At 46.4% G+C, this 17,798-nt stretch overlaps 3 protein-coding genes across 5 annotated transcripts in view; 1 reads left to right on the top strand and 2 right to left on the bottom strand.

The window, feature by feature from the left end:
- Positions 1-392: 392 nt before the first annotated feature.
- On the bottom strand, positions 393-5,052 carry atad1b (ATPase family AAA domain containing 1b). Of its 2 annotated transcripts, none has more exons than XM_062378464.1 (10): positions 4,996-5,052; positions 3,862-4,055; positions 3,513-3,611; positions 2,816-2,936; positions 2,279-2,479; positions 2,054-2,160; positions 1,721-1,810; positions 1,584-1,634; positions 1,030-1,160; positions 393-900 (listed from the first exon to the last, which is right to left on the bottom strand). In XM_062378464.1, exons 2-10 carry the CDS (start codon positions 4,033-4,035, stop codon positions 780-782), a joined length of 1,095 nt encoding a protein of 364 aa, XP_062234448.1. In that variant the 5' UTR covers positions 4,036-4,055; positions 4,996-5,052; the 3' UTR covers positions 393-779. The 2 variants fall into 2 exon arrangements, with proteins under 2 accessions (XP_062234448.1, XP_062234447.1); XM_062378463.1 differs by lacking the exon at positions 4,996-5,052 and adding an exon at positions 4,850-4,967.
- A 1,190-nt stretch (positions 5,053-6,242) lies between these two features.
- Positions 6,243-16,268, top strand: ptenb (phosphatase and tensin homolog B). Of its 2 annotated transcripts, XM_062378452.1 has the most exons (9): positions 6,246-6,882; positions 8,130-8,214; positions 8,285-8,329; positions 8,444-8,487; positions 8,573-8,811; positions 10,028-10,169; positions 10,245-10,411; positions 10,613-10,873; positions 11,022-16,268. In XM_062378452.1, exons 1-9 carry the CDS (start codon positions 6,804-6,806, stop codon positions 11,208-11,210), a joined length of 1,251 nt encoding a protein of 416 aa, XP_062234436.1. In that variant the 5' UTR covers positions 6,246-6,803; the 3' UTR covers positions 11,211-16,268. The 2 variants fall into 2 exon arrangements, with proteins under 2 accessions (XP_062234435.1, XP_062234436.1); XM_062378451.1 differs by having other exon boundaries at positions 6,243-6,882; positions 10,028-10,411.
- Positions 16,269-16,825: 557 nt separating this feature from the next.
- rnls (renalase, FAD-dependent amine oxidase) overlaps positions 16,826-17,798 on the bottom strand; it is a 4,920-nt gene continuing 3,947 nt past the window's right edge. The window contains exons 6-7 of the mRNA XM_062378455.1: positions 17,129-17,304; positions 16,826-17,046 (exon numbers count right to left, since the gene is read on the bottom strand). Coding sequence (XP_062234439.1) covers positions 16,864-17,046; positions 17,129-17,304 — 359 coding nt within the window. The 3' untranslated portion in view covers positions 16,826-16,863. The remainder of the gene's footprint in view (positions 17,047-17,128; positions 17,305-17,798) is intronic.

Below are 17,798 nucleotides of genomic sequence, written 5' to 3' on the forward strand. Positions count from 1 at the left end.
TGATATTGAAACATCTCGTACTTCCTCTCCGTCTGATGTCATCATGGTGTCGCACTCTTCTCTCAGCCACTAACATTTATGATCTTAGGGAACCAATCCCAGAAAGGTGTCAGGTCGGGGCCTTTCAGGTTCCCTCACGTCACTGAGCAGTGTGTAGTTCCTCTGATGTCCACCTGCAGATCACTCAGTGGATCAATTCAGACCAAATCCATCTCCACTCACCTAATGATACTATAGATGGAGGCCTCTCCACAGCAGCAGGCCATAAAGGCTCATGGGTATTCAGAACACAAAGCTACTCTGAACCTGAAGAGTTTTAATCTCAGAAAAATCTAAACGAGGCAAAATGTAGTTCAGGTGATTTTCAGTGAAACAGCTGCTGAAACTCAAACTCACGGTTCCTCCAGGTTGATCCTGAAAACCTCCCAACAAACTTTATTTACAGTCATTTCTGCAGCGAGCAGCAACAGAGCGAGTGTTTCAACGTTGACACGGGTTCGAGAGCAGGATCCAAAAATTACATTTAACAACAATGAGACATTTCTTTAACATCTTCAGGCAAAAGAACTCTGGACCAGTTCAACAAATTAAAAGTTTTCATTTCTGGATCAACCAGTGGTTCTCCCACGTTTCTGTGACAGTTTCTTTTTTCTCCTGCGTCTGAAGTAGATGATCATGAGTTCAAACCACCAGAGAAAAGCAGGGGCACATGTTGAACATATTTAAACATGTGAGGCTAAATGAAGTCCAGCCTGTGAGGGCAGGCCGAGGTCATGTGATCAGTCCAGAGCGGCGTGCAGCAAGGCGCCCTGTCCACCGGCAGATTTGGATTTCTTCATCTTGCAGATGGCCCTCTGAAGGTCGGACTGATGGATCGGACGAATGCAGTCCTCGGATAAACTAAGAGACAGAAAAACATTTGGAAGAATAAAAGTTCTTAAGACAAAGAAAACATCGATGGTTTCACATGAATTCATGATTCACACACGATGATAAACGACTGCTCGTCAGAGGCGCTCTGTCACATACCTGTCGTCCTGACTGTGGACGAAGTCGCGCACACAGAGCAGCGCCGCGTCGCGACACATCTCTCTGAGGTCACTTCCTGAGAAACCGTCTGTCTCCTTGGAGACGTGAACGAGGTCGACCGAGGAGTCCACCTGGGGAGAGAGAGAGAGAGGGGCGATCACCCAATGCCGACTAGATCTAGATCCATGATCAGCCACCTAATTTAAATAAGTCTGTTTATATAATGTTCATACACATTTTGACCAATGGATTTCCATGACTTTAATAACTTGAAACCAAATTTCCATGACCGAACATTGTGAAATTTAAACTAACCATGAGAATTCCAAGGCAAACAGTAAACCTTAAATGACACAAACCAAAGTATGCCTGCTTATATTTGAGCGCATTTCTTTAAAAGCGTAAATGAACGACATGAAAATATGAAAATAACTAATTTCCAGGACTTTTCCAAAACTTTTGGGATTTGATTTTTTTCCATAACTTTTCCAGGCCTGGAACAACACATTTTAAAAGGCCAGGTTCTTCGTGACCGTAGGAACCCTGAAACTCACGCTCTCGTTCTCCAGGATGAGTTTGAGGATCTGCTCCCTCTGACCCACACTCTGCACAAAACACACAACACACAACACGTCATTGGGCGTCGTTGTTAACATTTCAAATCGTCGTTGATGTCGTGATTCAGTCGTACCGGCTGGTTGATGTGGAACCTGGTCGGCATCCTACGCAGAATGGCAGAGTCCAGATCCTGAGGACGGTTGGTGGCTCCCATTATGATCACCTGACACACACACAGACACACACACATTGAAACATGACTCTCCTCGCACTGTCCATCGCTGCAGCTCCTCTTTTCAGCTGAGTCTTTAAGAACCCTAACTTGTAAGGTCAGCTGGTCCACTCTGTTGTGATTTGTCCACGGTGCTGGCACATTTATGAAACCTGGGACTACGCCCAGTCTGTTAGGGGGCGTGTCAGACTAGCGGCTCGCCACTCATGTGACCTGAACATCCCGTGTTTGTACCTGGCAGTGGTGGTCGGTGTCCAGTCCGTCCCACAGACTCATGAACTGAGCCTTCATCATGGCGGTGGCTTCGTGGTCGGAGCTGGAGCGACTCCTCAGGAACGAGTCTGACGAAACACACACACACACACACACACACACACACACGCGCGCGTCAACACACTGAAGCCTGCTGGTCAGAGGAAGGTACTGCACCACATGGCCGCCCCTCAACTGGTACCATACCTATCTCGTCGATGAAGATGATTGACGGCTGCAGTTTAACAGCCAATGAGAAGACGGCGGCCGCCAGCTTCTGGGACTCTCCGTACCACTTGTCCGTCAGAGTGCTGGGCTGCAGGTTGATGAACCGAAACCCCGCCTCCTTGGCCGTCGCCTTGGCGATCAGCGTCTTCCCGCAGCCAGGGGGCCCGTAGAGCAACACGCCTGTTACCAGGCGACAGGGTGGGGATTATGGTCTGGACTCATTACACCTTCATTCCTCCTCTGTTTAGCTTCTAACCTAATCTTCACCTCCTTTCCTTCTTCCTCTCTTTGATTTCCTTCACCCAACCCTTGGTGCTCTCTTACCTTCCTTCAGCTCATCCGTCCATCTCTCAACTTCAACCTCTCCTTTCTTCCCTCCTCCCCTTTTTTCCTACTTTCAATTCATCCGTCCTGCCTGCTTCTTTTTCCTGTCTTCTTCGCTTCCATCCTTCATTCCTCAATGCTTTCCTCCATCTATCCTTCCATCCCTCCCCCCCCCGTTGTTCCGTCTCTAACCTTTAGGGGGCTGCAGCAGCCTGGAGCCCCGGAACAGGTGTCTCTTCTGAACAGGTAAAATCACTGTCTCCTTTAACTCCGTGATGATCTCGTCCAGACCTGCAATGTCTCTCCAGGTGATCTACAGTCACATGACCACAAAAATCACGTTCACCGCCAATCATCTGCCGATTATTCTGGTTCAAACAACTTATTATTAGAGTAAAAGGTTTGTATCTATCAACTTCCTGTTCATTTAGATAAGGGGTGCCCAAACTACGGCCCGCGGGCCATCTGAGGCCCGCCATCGATTTTTAAAGTGGCCCGCCTCCACAAAAAAAAAAAAAAAAAAAAAAATAGGGTTAGGGTTAGAAAATTGTACTTTCTTGATTCTTGTTGTTCTGGGTTTGTACCGTTGAATGCACATATTGGATTACAGCGTCAGATAAGGGAAATGTAATGTGATGGACTATGGCCCACTGTATTGCAGCTGTCCCTCAGAACCCCCCCCCACTGTCAACAGTCCGCTCCAGGGCAGGGGGCGTGGCGGCGTGAGTGGCCCAGACCTTCGTATTTTTTTCTATATATGGCCCTCGGGATAAAAAGTTTAGACACCCCTGATTAAGATCTTCTTATGATCAATGAACCTTCAAGTTCCTTGATAAAAGTTCTTTCACGAAGCGTCTGACGGGTGAGTGAAGTAATGAGGACGTGTTACCTGCATGGTGAGCGGGTCCACCAGGTGAGCTGCGATGCTCATCTCGTACTCGGACAGCTTCACGTTCTTCACTCCGATCTGACGCATCAGCTTCTCGGCCTGAGGCACAAAGACGACATTTTCACAAACGCTGCAGGGGATTGTGAAATGAGTCAGACTCCGCCCACAATAAAGAACCATAAATCAACCTTAACAGTGACAGTTCCAACTAGGCGTCAATCTACTTCCTGTTTACACCACGTGACCAGTGTGAGTAAGTATGGACGGAGCCTTAAGGACCAGTTGGACTGGCTGCATGTTTCCTGTCCCTGTGACCAGTAACTAAAACAGGTCAAAGTGTCTGACTCGCCTGTTTCTGAGCCTCCACCTTCTGCTTCCTGGTGGGGTCGATGGCGTCCACCATCCACTTGATGGTGAAGTAGGTGACAGCTCCGAATATGGTGAGACGGAAGAGGAGGCCGATGACCTCATTCCTGCCCAGAGGACGGGCAATGTTTTCAACTGGAACCTCCCTCAATCCCATGGTGATGAACACACACAGAACTGCAACAACACAAACAACAACAACCAGTAACTTAATGAAATAAACTCAAGTCCCCTCTGCGGCTGTCTCCACCACCCAGTGGATTAGGGTTAGGCCTCAGCTCTACCACTTGACTCCACCCCTTTGTTTTGTGATTAGTGTGGTTTCATTTCTCTATGGGTTTTATTAAAACAACAACTTTTGGAGCAGTAAAGAGAAGACTTAAGAAAATGTTGGACTTTACATAAAAATAGAACAAAAAGAACCAAAGAAAAGTAAAGAGGTGTGTGTGTCCAGGTGGAAGTCTGCTGGAGAATCGTTACAATCATAGTAACGAGGAACATGTCATGTAATGTCATGGAACGTTCTCCACTCCCGTGTCTGAAGCTCGTGTTCTAACGTAAGAAGAAGTTTCTTTAACCAACGTCACATTGAAATAACCGATGTGAACAATGTGTATGGATCAACAACATAACCCTAACCCGTATTATACAGCTGGTGGATAACTATGGTTAATCACGTCAGTTGATATTGTCTGTATTAACGTTTGTTGGCTGCTGATGACATAACAAGTGAACCCCGTGGGTCCTCGGACCACAGCCTGGACCCCCTGGTCCTCGGACCACAGCCTGGACCACAGCCTGGACGACAGCCTGGACCCCCGCGGGTCCTCGCACCACAGCCTGGACCCCCTGGTCCTCGGACCACAGCCTGGACCACAGCCTGGAACCCTGCGGGTCCTGGGACCCCGCTACCCTCATTATTAAATCGAAAGCACGGCGCGGCTAGCGGCTAGCTGTAGCATTAGCTTGACCTTCTTGGCTCTCCGGTCGCAGCGGAGCTTCTCCCCGGTAGAATCCAGCAACGCGCCACCAAATCCGGGAGAAGGTCTCCAGAGAATGATGTTAATCCGGTAAAAGACACACACTCACGCAGAGACACACACAGACACACACTCACCTGCTCCGGTCACAGCTGCACTTCCTGTCTGCTCTTCTTCTGTGGTGGTGCTGCGTGTTGTCTTCTTCTACTGAATGGGAGCTCAGTCCCGCCCCCTGCAGGGAGCAGGAGGGAGAAGGTGGACTTAAACAACTTTATTTAATACGATCAAATCAAAGACAAATTAAAAAACAGAATATAATTGAAACTAATAACTGAAGGAAACAGAAACATCTCAGAGATGAAAACATTAAATCTGGAGCTCAGTCTGAGGCATGTGTTGGCTGGAGGCTTCAGTAAAGTGTTTTATTCAGAAATAAGATGTTAACTGAACTCAACCCTATTTTTGTTAAAACTGTCATATACAGGATAACTATCCACCTCTTATCTCAGAATGAATAGAAAAATGGATCATATGTTATGATATGATTGAGCTAATATATAATATTCACCTAATATAAAACTGTAAAAAAGTGCATATCTTTTGGCTTCTCTTTGTTTCTGTAATGTTATTTCATGTGTTACTTATTTTGTATTCCTAATGTGCTGATTAATAAAGAGAGAAAAACGTTTTTCATTATTTCTCTCCAAAGAGGATGTGACGAGCTTTCATCTCCTTCTGTCACTTTACAGTTACAGAATTTGCAGATGACACAAAGGAGTAACATGATCTCACCTTCTAGTTCCTGTCAGCCTCTTGGACCAACTGGAGGCTTCTCACAGACTCACTGGGACGTCCTGTTGATAAACACTTACAGTCTAGAGGGAACAAATGGACGAGTTTCTCAGCTTCCTTCTGAGGCAGGATGCTCCTCAGGTTCATAATACTGTGCAGGTGGAAGAAGGATGTCCTAGAGACTTGTTCTATATGTGGGTCACGTGTCCTGGTCCTAACTCAGGTTCCTCACAGTGGAGCTGTCCAGCTACTATGGTTGTCATATTAAAAAAGTCAGTAATAGATTAAATGCTTTGAATATGTTACTGTTTTACAGTTAATTTGAATATTTATATTTCTTATTTGTTTGAATATTTTTGATCGTGATTTATTTTCTCTCTTTTATTGCATCGACTTAATGACACGTTTGTAAATCAGATGTAAAAATAATCATTCTAATACGACATTTATTATTTTCCTTTGGTCTTTTTATTCTTTCTATAATGATCATTTATTGCACACGGTAAAAGATCAGATTTATATGAATTCGTATTGTAATAAAAATAATATATTTTGGATATAGTTTGCACAGACTTTTGTTTTGAAGGCACAGAGCGGATGTGTGGTAGCGTCTCCTCCTCCGGACTCAACCCGCTCACAGACACTCTCTCTCCGCCTGTCGGTTTCCAATCAGGCCGGGAACCGTCCGACTGGATCCTCCTGACGTCTGGAGTTCTGGATCTCCACCGAACACCGACCCGCTGATGGTTTTGCATCCGGGTGGGGGACCTGGAAACCTGGGCCCGCACAGGGAGGAGGCCCCGACATCCCCTTGTTCTCTATGATTCTGACCCAGAAAACAGCACCGACGGCCGGGCTGCCCGTCTGCCAACGGGCCGGGTAGCGTCCGACCGCCCTGGGGCTGGAAGGGTCGCCCCCGAGGAGACCGGAGAACGGGGCCGCGCTTCATCCACTCGGACCTGGTTTGAATCTATTGATTCAACATTTACAAGACTTCTCTCAATCAGATTAAACTGTGGAGCTCGGGGACCCGGAGGTGAGCTCGCTGCAGGCGGACACCTAACTTCTCTCTCCCCGGTGACCAGACTGCGGAGCCGCCCGGGCGGACTGTGCCTTCTCTCCGGGTCCGACGTGCCTCACGGAAACGCGGATCATGGCCGCGTTAATCAAGGAGATCGTGAGCAGGAAAAAGAGACGATACCAGGAGGACGGTTTCGACCTGGACCTGACCTGTATCCTCTGTTAGCTGCTCTGTTAGCTGCTCTGTTAGCTGCTCTGTTAGCTGCTCTGTTAGCTGCTATGTTAGCTGCTCTATTAACTGCTCTGTTAGCTGCTCTATTAACTGCTCTGTTAGCTGCTGTGCTAGCTGCTCTGTTAGCTGCTGTGCTAGCTGCTCTATTAACTGCTCTGTTAGCTGCTCTGTTAGCTGCTCTATTAACTGCTCTATTAGCTGCTGTGCTAGCTGCTCTATTAACTGCTCTATTAGCTGCTCTGTTAGCTGCTCTGCTACCGCTGTTAGCCAGTCTGTTGACTGCTCTGTTACCATACTTTTAGCTGTTCTGTTAGCATTCTATTACATGCTCTGTAACCCGCTCTGTTAGTTGCTCTGTTACCACTTGTAAGCCAGTCTGTTGGCTGTTCTGTGACTGTTCTATCAGCTCATCTGTTAGCTGCTCTGTTACCATCCTGTTAGCTGTTAACAGAGCTGCTCTTGTTAGCCAGTCTGCTGGCTGCTCTGTTACATTCTGTTTGCGTTCTAAGCTGCTCTGTTACTGTTCTATTGGCTCATCTGTTAGCTGCACTGTTAGCTGCACTGTTACTGCTTGTTAGTCAGTCTGTTGGCTGCTCTATTAGTTCCTATGTTAGCTGTTCTGTTAGCTGTTCTGCTAGCTGCTCTGTTACCGCTTGTTAGCTGTTCTGTTGCCGTTCTGTTAGCTGCACTGTTAGCTGCTCTGTTATCGTTCTATTAGCTCCTGTTAGCTCATCTGTTAGCTGCTCTGTTACCGTTCTATTAGTTTCTCTGTTAGCTCCTCTGTTACTGCTTGTAAGTCAGTCTGTTACCTGCTCTGCTAGCTGCTCTGCTAGCTGCTCTGTTCTGTTAGCGGTTAGTCTCAGTGTAACGTATTATGTTAAATGATTTAAATGCCGGAAGTCCTCGGAACCAAACAGAAAAGGGTTAAAAGGATTGGTTCCTCTTGATCTTATAAAACATCCCACAGACGATTCTCTGATCCAATGACAACGTTTCTCAGAACAGATGTTGGAGCTAGTCAACGTTACTAGGTTAGTTTCATACTACGATTTAAGATTCTGCTCAGTCGGGGGCTGGTTCTCTGTCCTCGTGGTCTTCAGGGTTTTCTGGTTCTGTGGTTCTTTGTTTCTCTGGGTTTGTTGACATGAACGTGGGATGTTGGGGACTCGACTGAGAAGTGAAGACATGTCTCTGTCCTCAGTCGTTGATCCTTAGCGATGCGATCAGACATTTATCCCAACATCATCGCCATGGGTTTCCCTGCGGAGCGACTGGAGGGAGTTTATAGAAACAACATCGACGATGTCGTCCGGTAAGCCCCCGCTCTGCCTGACCTTTGACCTCTGAAATGAACAGGAGCTGAACCTCTGTCCCCGTTTCAGGTTTTTAGATTCAAAGCACAAGAATCACTATAAGATCTACAACCTGTGAGTAACTTCACCAACACTCTTCTGTCCTGAAACCTCTGAACGTGTCATGTTGTTGGTGATCAGATGAATTCACTGTTAATTCAGAAGGGTACCTCCTGTCTCTGTCCACAGATGTGCAGAGCGACATTATGACGCGTCAAAGTTTAACTGTCAAGGTAAGGCTCCGTGATTGGACGTCGGCTTCTCGTTGATGTGAAGCGGAGGGCGTGATGTGAGTGACTCTCGCCCTTTCTCTTTCAGTCGCTCAGTATCCCTTCGAGGACCACAACCCGCCCCAGCTGGAGCTCATCAAGCCGTTCTGCGAGGACCTGGACCAGTGGCTCAGCGAGGACGAGCTGCATGTCGCCGCCATCCACTGCAAGGCGGGAAAAGGCCGCACCGGGGTCATGATCTGTGCATACCTGCTGCATCGGGGGAAGTTTCAGGAGCCGCAGGAGGCGCTGGACTTTTACGGCGAGGTCCGCACACACGACAAGAAGGTAACAACACTGCCGGGAACACTTGAGGTTTAATGACACCTGGAGAGCGAGAGTTGAACTGTAAACCGCCACCTCAGACATCTCATTGGTTGGTTAAACCTCTTTTGTCACATGGTCCCGATCGTTTAGTCCTGACCATCAGACTCTTCAGTTCAGTCTGAACCTGAACATCAGGTGTGAAAGGTTCCTCAGACCAGATGAGGAGTTCTGGGTCTGGATCAAACTGAACCAGGTTCTGTTGGTTTGCAGTGAAAACACTTTGTTGAAGAGTTTGGACCAATCACAGGAAGTAGATCCAGAATTTAACAGTAGAAGAAGAAGAAGAAGAAGAAGAGGAAGCAGCTGCAGTCTTCATCTCTGAAGATATAATGTTTGAACCACGAGGATGTTCATTTGGTGCATTTGAACTAGTGGAGTACTGTAGTTCTGCTTATAACTGTAGTACTGTGGAGCACTGTTGTACTGCTTAGTACTGTAAATTACTGTGGAGTACTATAGTACTGTGGAGTACTGTTACAGGCTGCACCTATCGATTATTTCTTTATCGAAGTTCCAGCTATTATCGATTAATCTAATGAGTCTTTTATCCCTTGATTAATATAGTTGTTGAAGAAGCCCAGTAGTTGTATCAATGTCTGTAATAAAAGTAAAAAACTGACTGTCAAATAAAATAATGTAAGTATAATTCAATAGTATTTCAAAAATGTTCATTATTCATTTTCACTCTAAACGGAATAATAATAAATAATATTTTCTCATTTCAACTAAAAAAAGGGCTTAAAACATTTTTGAAAAAAAGATGTAGTTTGAGTTTTCCCTTTTTCTTCTTTTTTCTTAATATAAAACTACATTTCACATATAAACAATCTCAAGGAACATTAACAGCTTTAACCTTCCTCTTTGTTCCCCTTGCTGTGGTTCAGTGAGGTAAACTCCAGAGGTTCTACCGTAAAGGTTAAAATAGAAACGCTCTGTAAAGAGGCTCAGGGTCCGGACCAGGGTCCACTGTTAAGAACCTTTGATCCGAGATCATGCGGCATTTTTTTTAGGTGAGTCCATGTGTTGAGCGTGCTCAGCCACCTTCCATATGACGCGTCGACGTCCTAACCCTATGTGTAGGACAGCTGCTGTTAGTGATCCATCATGATGTTAACATGGCAACCAGATGACTCTCTCTCTCTATCTCTCTCTCGCTCTCTCTCTGTTCGTTCATCAGGGTGTGACCATCCCCAGTCAGCGGCGTTACGTCATCTACTACAGCTTCCTGTTGAGGAACCAGCTTCAGTATAAACCTGTGGCTCTGCTCTTCCACAAGATGCTGTTTGAAACGATCCCAATGTTCACAGCTGGAGCCTGCAGTAAGTCACTCCTCCTCCCCCCTCACTCACCCCCCCCCCCCCCCTCACTCATCCACTCTGATGTCTCTCTTTCAGACCCCCAGTTTGTCGTTTACCAGCTGAAGGTGAAGATTCACACCTCTAACCCCGCCCACACGCGGCGAGAAGACAAAGTGATGCTATTTGAGTTCCCGCAGCCACTTCCTGTCTGCGGAGACATAAAGGTGGACTTCTTCCACAAGCAGAACAAGATGATGAAGAAGGTGAACACACACACACACACACACACACACACACACACTGTGGTCCCAGGTGCATTCACAGATAATTTCTGCCTGAATGATGATGAATAACCTGAGCAACAAATCACAATGACGAGATTGATCACATGACAAGAAGCCAATTTATTAATTATATCTACACCTGTCTGGATCCAAGTGAACTTTGAACCCATTGCCCTACAGGAAAAGATGTTTCACTTCTGGGTCAACACCTTCTTCATCCCGGGCCCGGAGGAGAACACGGACAAGCTGGAGAATGGCAGCACCGGGCCCCTGAGGGAACCAGCCGACAGAACGCACCACAACCTGGTGATGACGATGGCGAGCGTGACAGCGGGAGGAGAAACCACTGACCGGGAGTATCTGATCCTCACGCTGATCAAGAACGACCTGGACAAGGCCAACAAAGACAAGGCCAACAAGAACTTCTCCCCTAACTTCAAGGTATCATGACCTCACATGCAGACGATCCTGTAAAGACCTGGATCTACGATTTCTCTGATTCAGGCGCCAGCTTCTTGTGCTGGTGACGTCGTTTGCAGCTTATCGGGTCAGAAGTCTTCAGATCGCTCACTCTGTTCTCCTGCTCTAGGTGAAGCTGTTTTTTACCAAGACGGTGGAGGAAGGAGCTAACTGTGACACTAGCAGCACGTCGACCTCTGTGACCCCAGACGTCAGCGACAACGAACCTGATCACTACCGCTACTCCGACACCACGGACTCTGACCCGGAGACCGAGCCGTTCGAAGACGACCACCACAATCAGATCACAAACGTCTGACACACACTCATACACACACACATATATACACAGTATGTCTATACACACATATATAAATATATATGTGCACACATATATAAATATATATGTGTATATGTACACACATGAACCCATGAGTAAGACTAGCGCACTGTTGGCTTACGGTGAGTATATAACTGACCCACCAGAACTGATCGGTGGGACTCGATCAAATGATAAACCACGCCCCCCTGCCCCCACCTCCAATCTTCTGCTCGGTGCACACCTGGACAATCACATGACACGGTGGTCAGGGTGAGGACGGCGGTGTAGAATGGACAATAAGACGGATGAATGGACAGAGTTAAAGGGGTAAAACTTGAATATAAACAAACTGAAAGACGAGTCCCCAGATGAGAAAGAAGACGAGTCCCCAGCCCTGAGGTGTCCCTCCCTCCCTCCTGACCAGGTTCAAGAAGCTTCTTGCAGACCAGGTCTCTGCCCTCTTCGTTTTTTAAGCTGTCAGAGTTGACTCTTCTCTCTGTGTCCTAACTTCAGGTGAGTGTGGCTCCATGTTGTTTGAAGGCCAGTGCTCTTATTTTTGAATTTCAGCAAAGAAAAACCTGTTATTATTTATTAACATAACATTCGACAGAGTCTCAATCTGAATTGAAATGAAACAGATTGTAATCATTGACCTGGTGGAACAGGGTTAGGGTCTAAATCTGTAGACGAACACAGAATCATTGAGTTATAAAAAAAGAGAACATTGGCCGAGCAGCTCTAGAACAACAGTAATCAACCAAAGTTCAACTTTTTCACCCTGGTCTTCAAAAGTCCTCATGACAAAGAACAAGCTGATCGGTCTGGACCCTCAGAATCCGTCAGTCTGAGCTGGTTCAGGACTGGGTTGGGGTCAGGACTGGTCTGGACTGGCCTCAGAGAGGTGACGACCTTTAGTTTGAATGTGACGAGGAAGAAGAGAAACTTGGATTATTCACAATCTGCTGCAGCTCTGTCAATCATCCACAGTTGAAACCACGTAGAGTTCAAACCTGCCGTGAACAAGCGCTCCTCCGACCCTCTGCTCACAGATTTGCACAGAATGATTCTCTTCAGCTCTTCAATCAGTTCAACAGTTACAGAAAATCTATTTTTATTATTCTCTCATATCAATCATTAAGCTAAAGATCACGTTATATCCATTCCTGCAGCCAGATCTGCTGTGAGCTTCACACCTGAAGACTACAGGCTGAAGCAGAAACGACCACAGAGCGCTTACTTTACAAGTGCCTGGTTGCCAGGCGGGTGGTGATTGCACTTTATTAAGGACGGTTGAGTTTGTAACTATTTCTGGACAAGGTCAGTCCATCCTAGAAAACCGGTCATGCCTCGTTCACACTACATGATGTTTGCCCGATTCAACACTTTTTTCAGATAAAAGCCCGACTGCTGCTCAAACTGCTGTTTGAGCAGCAGTCGCTATGTTTGGACTCTTCAAAGATTCAAGAGGCCTTCTCTGACCTGATTTCTTGCAGCCTAAAATCAATCAAACGGGGCCAGAGCAGACCTGACCGCGAGTCGGGGGCTTCCACTTGCTGAAGAGGGTGTAGCGTGGGACTCCATTATGTCAGGCGCATAGTGTGTAATCACAAGACAGCCAGTCATGTAGTGTGAAGTGCACAGCCTGTATTCTGTTGTGTTGATAGATCATTTTGTCAAGCTGCTGTCAGGGAGCTCTTCACTCAGAGTTTCTCAACTTTGGCGTCAGGACCCGGTCGTGGCTTTGAGGAAGGATCTCACCACCACAGTTAAGAGTCAAGTCCAGGTTTGGCCTCTGTGTGTCTTTGGTGTCTGACATTTAAAGAAGGGTAACACTCTGTAATTATTACTGTTTGTAGACTATTAATCTTTGTCTTCGCTATCACTTTTTGAGGCATTCAAGCGCTTACATTCTTTAGAACTGACCCTTTAATGCCGAGGAGGACAGTTTGAGGATCAGGTCTCTATTACTACAGGTTTGAGACTATTCTCTCTGGATCTCACAGAAACCACGTTAAGTATTCTCAGACCTGTTTCTCTTGAAACACAGATTTAACCTCATCAGAGTGAACCATCCAAAACTAATCTCCAGTTTTTATCTGTAACTCTTCTAGATGTTAAGGTTTGTCTTTTCAAGCAACAAGCTATTTTTCAGCTCCTCTCAAACCAGGTGAGAAGCTTCTGGATGTGCACCTTCTAATTGTTCTTTGGTTTGTTGGCTTCACAGCAGTTGTGTTTTTTCTAATGAAAACATTTAGCCAGCAGCCAAGAAATCCTCTGTAAATAATATCAGTCCACCAGTCGATCAGAGAAGCCCTTATCATCTGAACAGCATCTGCCTCAAGATGCCGATCTCCGTCCTAACATTCGGTGCTACAACCAAACCATCAGCTGTTTGATTGTTCTTCAATTAGGTTCCTGTTGTCTGTAGGCCCTGATCACACAGGACGCACTGTGGAGGCCGAGACATGAACACAACACTTATTAAAGAATCACTGAAGGCAGAAGTTCTGACTGGGACCCGCGGGGCGATGTCTGGACAGGAGGCACATTTCCCAGAGCTATCCCCAACCTCAGAGAGTCAACAACTCGTGGTGGGTTGTCGCAGTGACGTTGGGATCCGGTTCAGTCAGAGTCTCTTAGGTTGGATAGGAACGGGTTGCAGAGATGTGATGTTTCCAGCTGTGCAGGTGGTTCCGAGTCGACTTTGTGTTGAAGGAACGGAGACGAGTGTAGGGGACGTCCAGTCGGATTCAGATCCTGATCACAAACACAGGACTGGTAGAAGAAGTGGCTGGTGCTGATTAAACTGTCGCCTGTGTGATCATATCTTGTTCCACCTTGTGTTACGAGCAAACTGGTGCTTTGAGCCGTAGTTGTTGGGCCACCAGTCCACCATGTTGGGTTTTAGGTGCTAAGTTAAGCTAACCAGCTGAGCCCGTTGTCCATCTGTGGTGCTCTGTATCAAGAGCGAGTGCTCGTCCAGTCTTCATCTGTCCGCAGGTTGTTTGTGTAGCTGCCAAAATGTTTAAGCAACAATAACACAACTCCTGCGGGTTCCTGTCAGGCGTGACCTCACCTCTTGCCATCAACCCGTTCAGACATGACTGGTGTGTAGACCTGTTCAGCAGAGCAGCTTAAAACCTGAACATACTCAAAAACCATAAACTGCTGCGAACTTGTATCATAATGCAATAACGACCATTTCCATTCAGCGTTGTGACGTTCGGGTCAAATCAGGCCAATAGCCTGGGTGGTATCACCACCAGGACGCTGAGGACTTGAACATGTGTTTCAGAAACAAGTCTAACCTCCTGCTGAACGCCGGAGCTGCACTGAACACAACCGCGTGAACTGAACAGGTTTTGGGGATTCTGAGGTCAAGGTGTCGTCCACGTCTCTCGACGGTCTCTGGTGCTCCGGGTCTTTGTCTTAGGACCATTTCATCCCAGTTGGTTGTAGACATCAACAGCAGCTGTGTCAAATCCATCTAGGAACTTTGGACAAAACATAGTTTGTAGGTGAACCAGGGTCGATTCATCAAGTCTCATAACATTCGATAACAGAAATTGTCTCAAATTGTATTATATTAAATATGACTTGTCATTCCTGCTCTGTTTTTGCCAGATGTTCACAGTTCCTGTACTGAACCAGGAAGTCAGAAAGGAAACAAAAAGAGGAAGTGATCAAAACTTAGTAGTTTATAAAAAAACGAACCTTAAACCGCTGAACTCAGTGATGATAAACGTTAGCATTAATGCTTTTACATTTGGTGTTACTGGAGAAACCTAGAGAAAAATGTCTGAATGTGTCGTTGTGCAGATGTTAGTTTGCATCTGGAATCTGCAAAGGAACCTTAAACTCACACCAGGGTTTAACCTTTAACCTCCTTTAATCAGATTTAACTCAAGCTTTACACGATTCCGTCAGTTCAGCTCTTTGTTTACATCTCAACCCAAACGAAGCTCAGACTGGTGTGTTTTGGAGTTGATGAGGTGAAGGTGATCTGTTCTATGTTTAGCCTTAAGGTGCCCTCACATTGATCCTCTGCTCAACGGCTCCGCACTCAGCCCAGCACACCACGTCACGATCATCTGTTGATGTCCGTGTTATGTTTCTATTCGCTGAAAATACAAATTCAAAGATTTCAGTTCACACTTTAATTTGTCGTTTAGGATTTAGTTTTTTGAACAAGAGACGGAGGGAGTGTTCCGGACAGAGGAGATGTGACGGCCCCTTGACTTGAAGGTGTTCTGCGTGAGTTGGGGTCACAAACCACATCTGTCGATCAGAGGTCAAAGGTCAACATCGGGCAGAAGATGATGATGTTGGTTCAACAGCCTCAAATGTTTTTAACTTAGTGTGTCTGTTTCAGAAACAAGCTGACAGCTCCACGAGGGCAGACGTCGTTAATTTATCTACAACCGACTTCAATTTCCAACATATTTGTCATAAATTTATAAAGTGTTTGATCTTAAATTGACAAAACTACATTTTAGTTGGATCAAATCTGCTAGCTAGATAATGAAGCTCACGTTAGCATTTAAAGAACAAACGCTTTGTAAAAATGACAGTATGGACACGTGTATGACATCATGCTAACATCCTGAAAGCTGACAGCGAACAGTTCTCCGATCATGCTAACGTGCTGAGGCTAAAGCTAGCAGGTGCTGGGTAAGAGACGGTCCGTGTAGACGTCAGAGAAACGCGTTCATGCCGTTAATAAAAACTTTAAATCTTTGACTGTAACGTTATAAACCAGTTATTGACCGTGTTTGCAGCCTGTCCATCCGATTGGATGAGTGTGGATCAATGTCTCTGGTGCAGGTGTGGTTCTGGCGTCTCAGCTCATGTCCTCTGTCTGTCTGTGTCCTCATGATGGTGTTTTTATTCATCAGGTTATTTTATCACCCAAATGTCTTCATAACCTGTATCACCATGGAAACATTTCAAGTTAATCTGACCCCCTCCTCCCACGTTCTTTTATTCTGCCCCCCCGCCCTGTTTTATAATGAAATAAAACACTGTAAAGGTGAATAAACTATTTATAAACTGCAATGTTGACCGTTTGTTCCAAAGTACACGACTTCCTGCATCGTGACCATGAGCTCCATCCGAAGGTACCGGGGATACACAGGCACATTCTCCACTGCATTGTGGGAAACTAGGTTCATTGTACAAGATTTATCAATTTATAGAACTACAGGATGATCACTGATCTCTTACACAACCACGGAACTTAAGAAGCAAAATAAATTATCGGAAAATTAGACAAATCAGCAGTTTCCCACGTGTTTTCAAAAATGTTCCCGTTACAGTTACTGATCAATGATGGCAGAAATTATCATCTTTTCCCCCACAATGCACTGCTTCAGGAACACCGAGCACCCTGAACGACTTGAGAACAGACACAGGATATCTGCTGCTTTAAAAAGATCAAAGGAAGCATCCGACGCCCACGTTCTTTCCCTGATTGGTTCTTCTCAGTCACATGACTCAAACAAACAAACTGCAGAAACTGATCAGTAGGATTTCATCGCCAATAATAAATATATGTGTCATAGAGCTGCTGCAGGTCGAACAAACATCTGATCAGTTATGAAAATAACCAAGGATCAAATTCAATCATTTATTTAAAGACAAACATAAAATGTCAGCCACTTAGTGAAACATCAGACGTCGGGGTCAACGAGGCCGTCAGCTCACGGACCACGCTCAGGGCCGAGTCCACGCAGCCGTCGAAGTTTGAGTGACTGAACGCGTCGCCGCCACAGATGAGGGGCGGTTGGTCGAGGATGGTCATGTGACCCGGACAGCTCAACACCGAGGTCAGCACCTGCAGGCGGAACGAGGGAATCATGAATTAAACGCTCCCACGCGCCGAAGAGTTCAGGTTCAGTGGGATTTCTCAGACTCACCTGGGAGTACCGCCACTTCTGACACTTGATGCTGATTGGCTGAGGCAGGTCAGGGAGCAGCTTCCGGAGCTCCAATAAGATGATTGGCTGAACATCCTCCTTGTCTCGCTCCAAGTGCTCCAGGCCAAACGGGACGCTAGTGTGGATGACGAGGGACGGGCCACGGCCGGGAGCGTCTGAAGGTCACAGACATGGTCAGTGCATCACCTTCTGTAACGCTTTGGTGTGACAGCCAATCAGCAACGAGATCAGTGAGAATCAAACATTGAGGACAAGGTGCCTACCAGGTGAGGTCTGTCAACAACATTAGCTTCTGCTAGTCCGTAACATCACAAACTGACGAGGTCGACAGGCAGTTTGGTCTGAACGTCACAGACTGACAGACAGACAGGCAGGCAGACAGGCAGGCAGGCAGGCAGACAGACAGACAGACAGACAGAGAGGCAGACAGACAGATAGGCAGACAGACAGACAGACAGACAGACAGACAGACAGAGAGAGGCAGACAGACAGACAGAGAGAGAGAGGCAGACAGACAGACAGACAGACAGACAGACAGAGAGGCAGACAGACAGATAGGCAGGCAGACAGACAGACAGACAGACAGACAGACAGACAGACAGACAGGCAGGCAGGCAGGCAGACAGACAGACAGAGAGAGGCAGACAGA

The sequence above is a fragment of the Platichthys flesus genome, chromosome 20 (assembly GCF_949316205.1).
Source record: "Platichthys flesus chromosome 20, fPlaFle2.1, whole genome shotgun sequence".
In the NCBI taxonomy this organism is placed as follows: domain Eukaryota; kingdom Metazoa; phylum Chordata; class Actinopteri; order Pleuronectiformes; family Pleuronectidae; genus Platichthys; species Platichthys flesus.

Bases quoted from the DNA above. Each gene is read 5' to 3' on its own strand.
- atad1b (XM_062378464.1), bottom strand. From the start codon at position 4,035: ATGGGATTGAGGGAGGTTCCAGTTGAAAACATTGCCCGTCCTCTGGGC. The intron at 2,161-2,278 runs GTATGGTACCAG...GTGTTTCGTCAG, and splicing joins CATCTTCATCGACGAGATAG to ACTCGTTCCTGAGGAGTCGC. The intron at 1,811-2,053 runs GTACAAACACGG...TGTGTGTGTCAG, and splicing joins ACACCGACCACCACTGCCAG to GTGATCATAATGGGAGCCAC.
- ptenb (XM_062378451.1), top strand. From the start codon at position 6,804: ATGGCCGCGTTAATCAAGGAGATCGTGAGCAGGAAAAAGAGACGATAC. The intron at 6,883-8,129 runs GTATCCTCTGTT...CGATGCGATCAG, and splicing joins TTTCGACCTGGACCTGACCT to ACATTTATCCCAACATCATC. The intron at 8,812-10,027 runs GTAACAACACTG...TTCGTTCATCAG, and splicing joins TCCGCACACACGACAAGAAG to GGTGTGACCATCCCCAGTCA.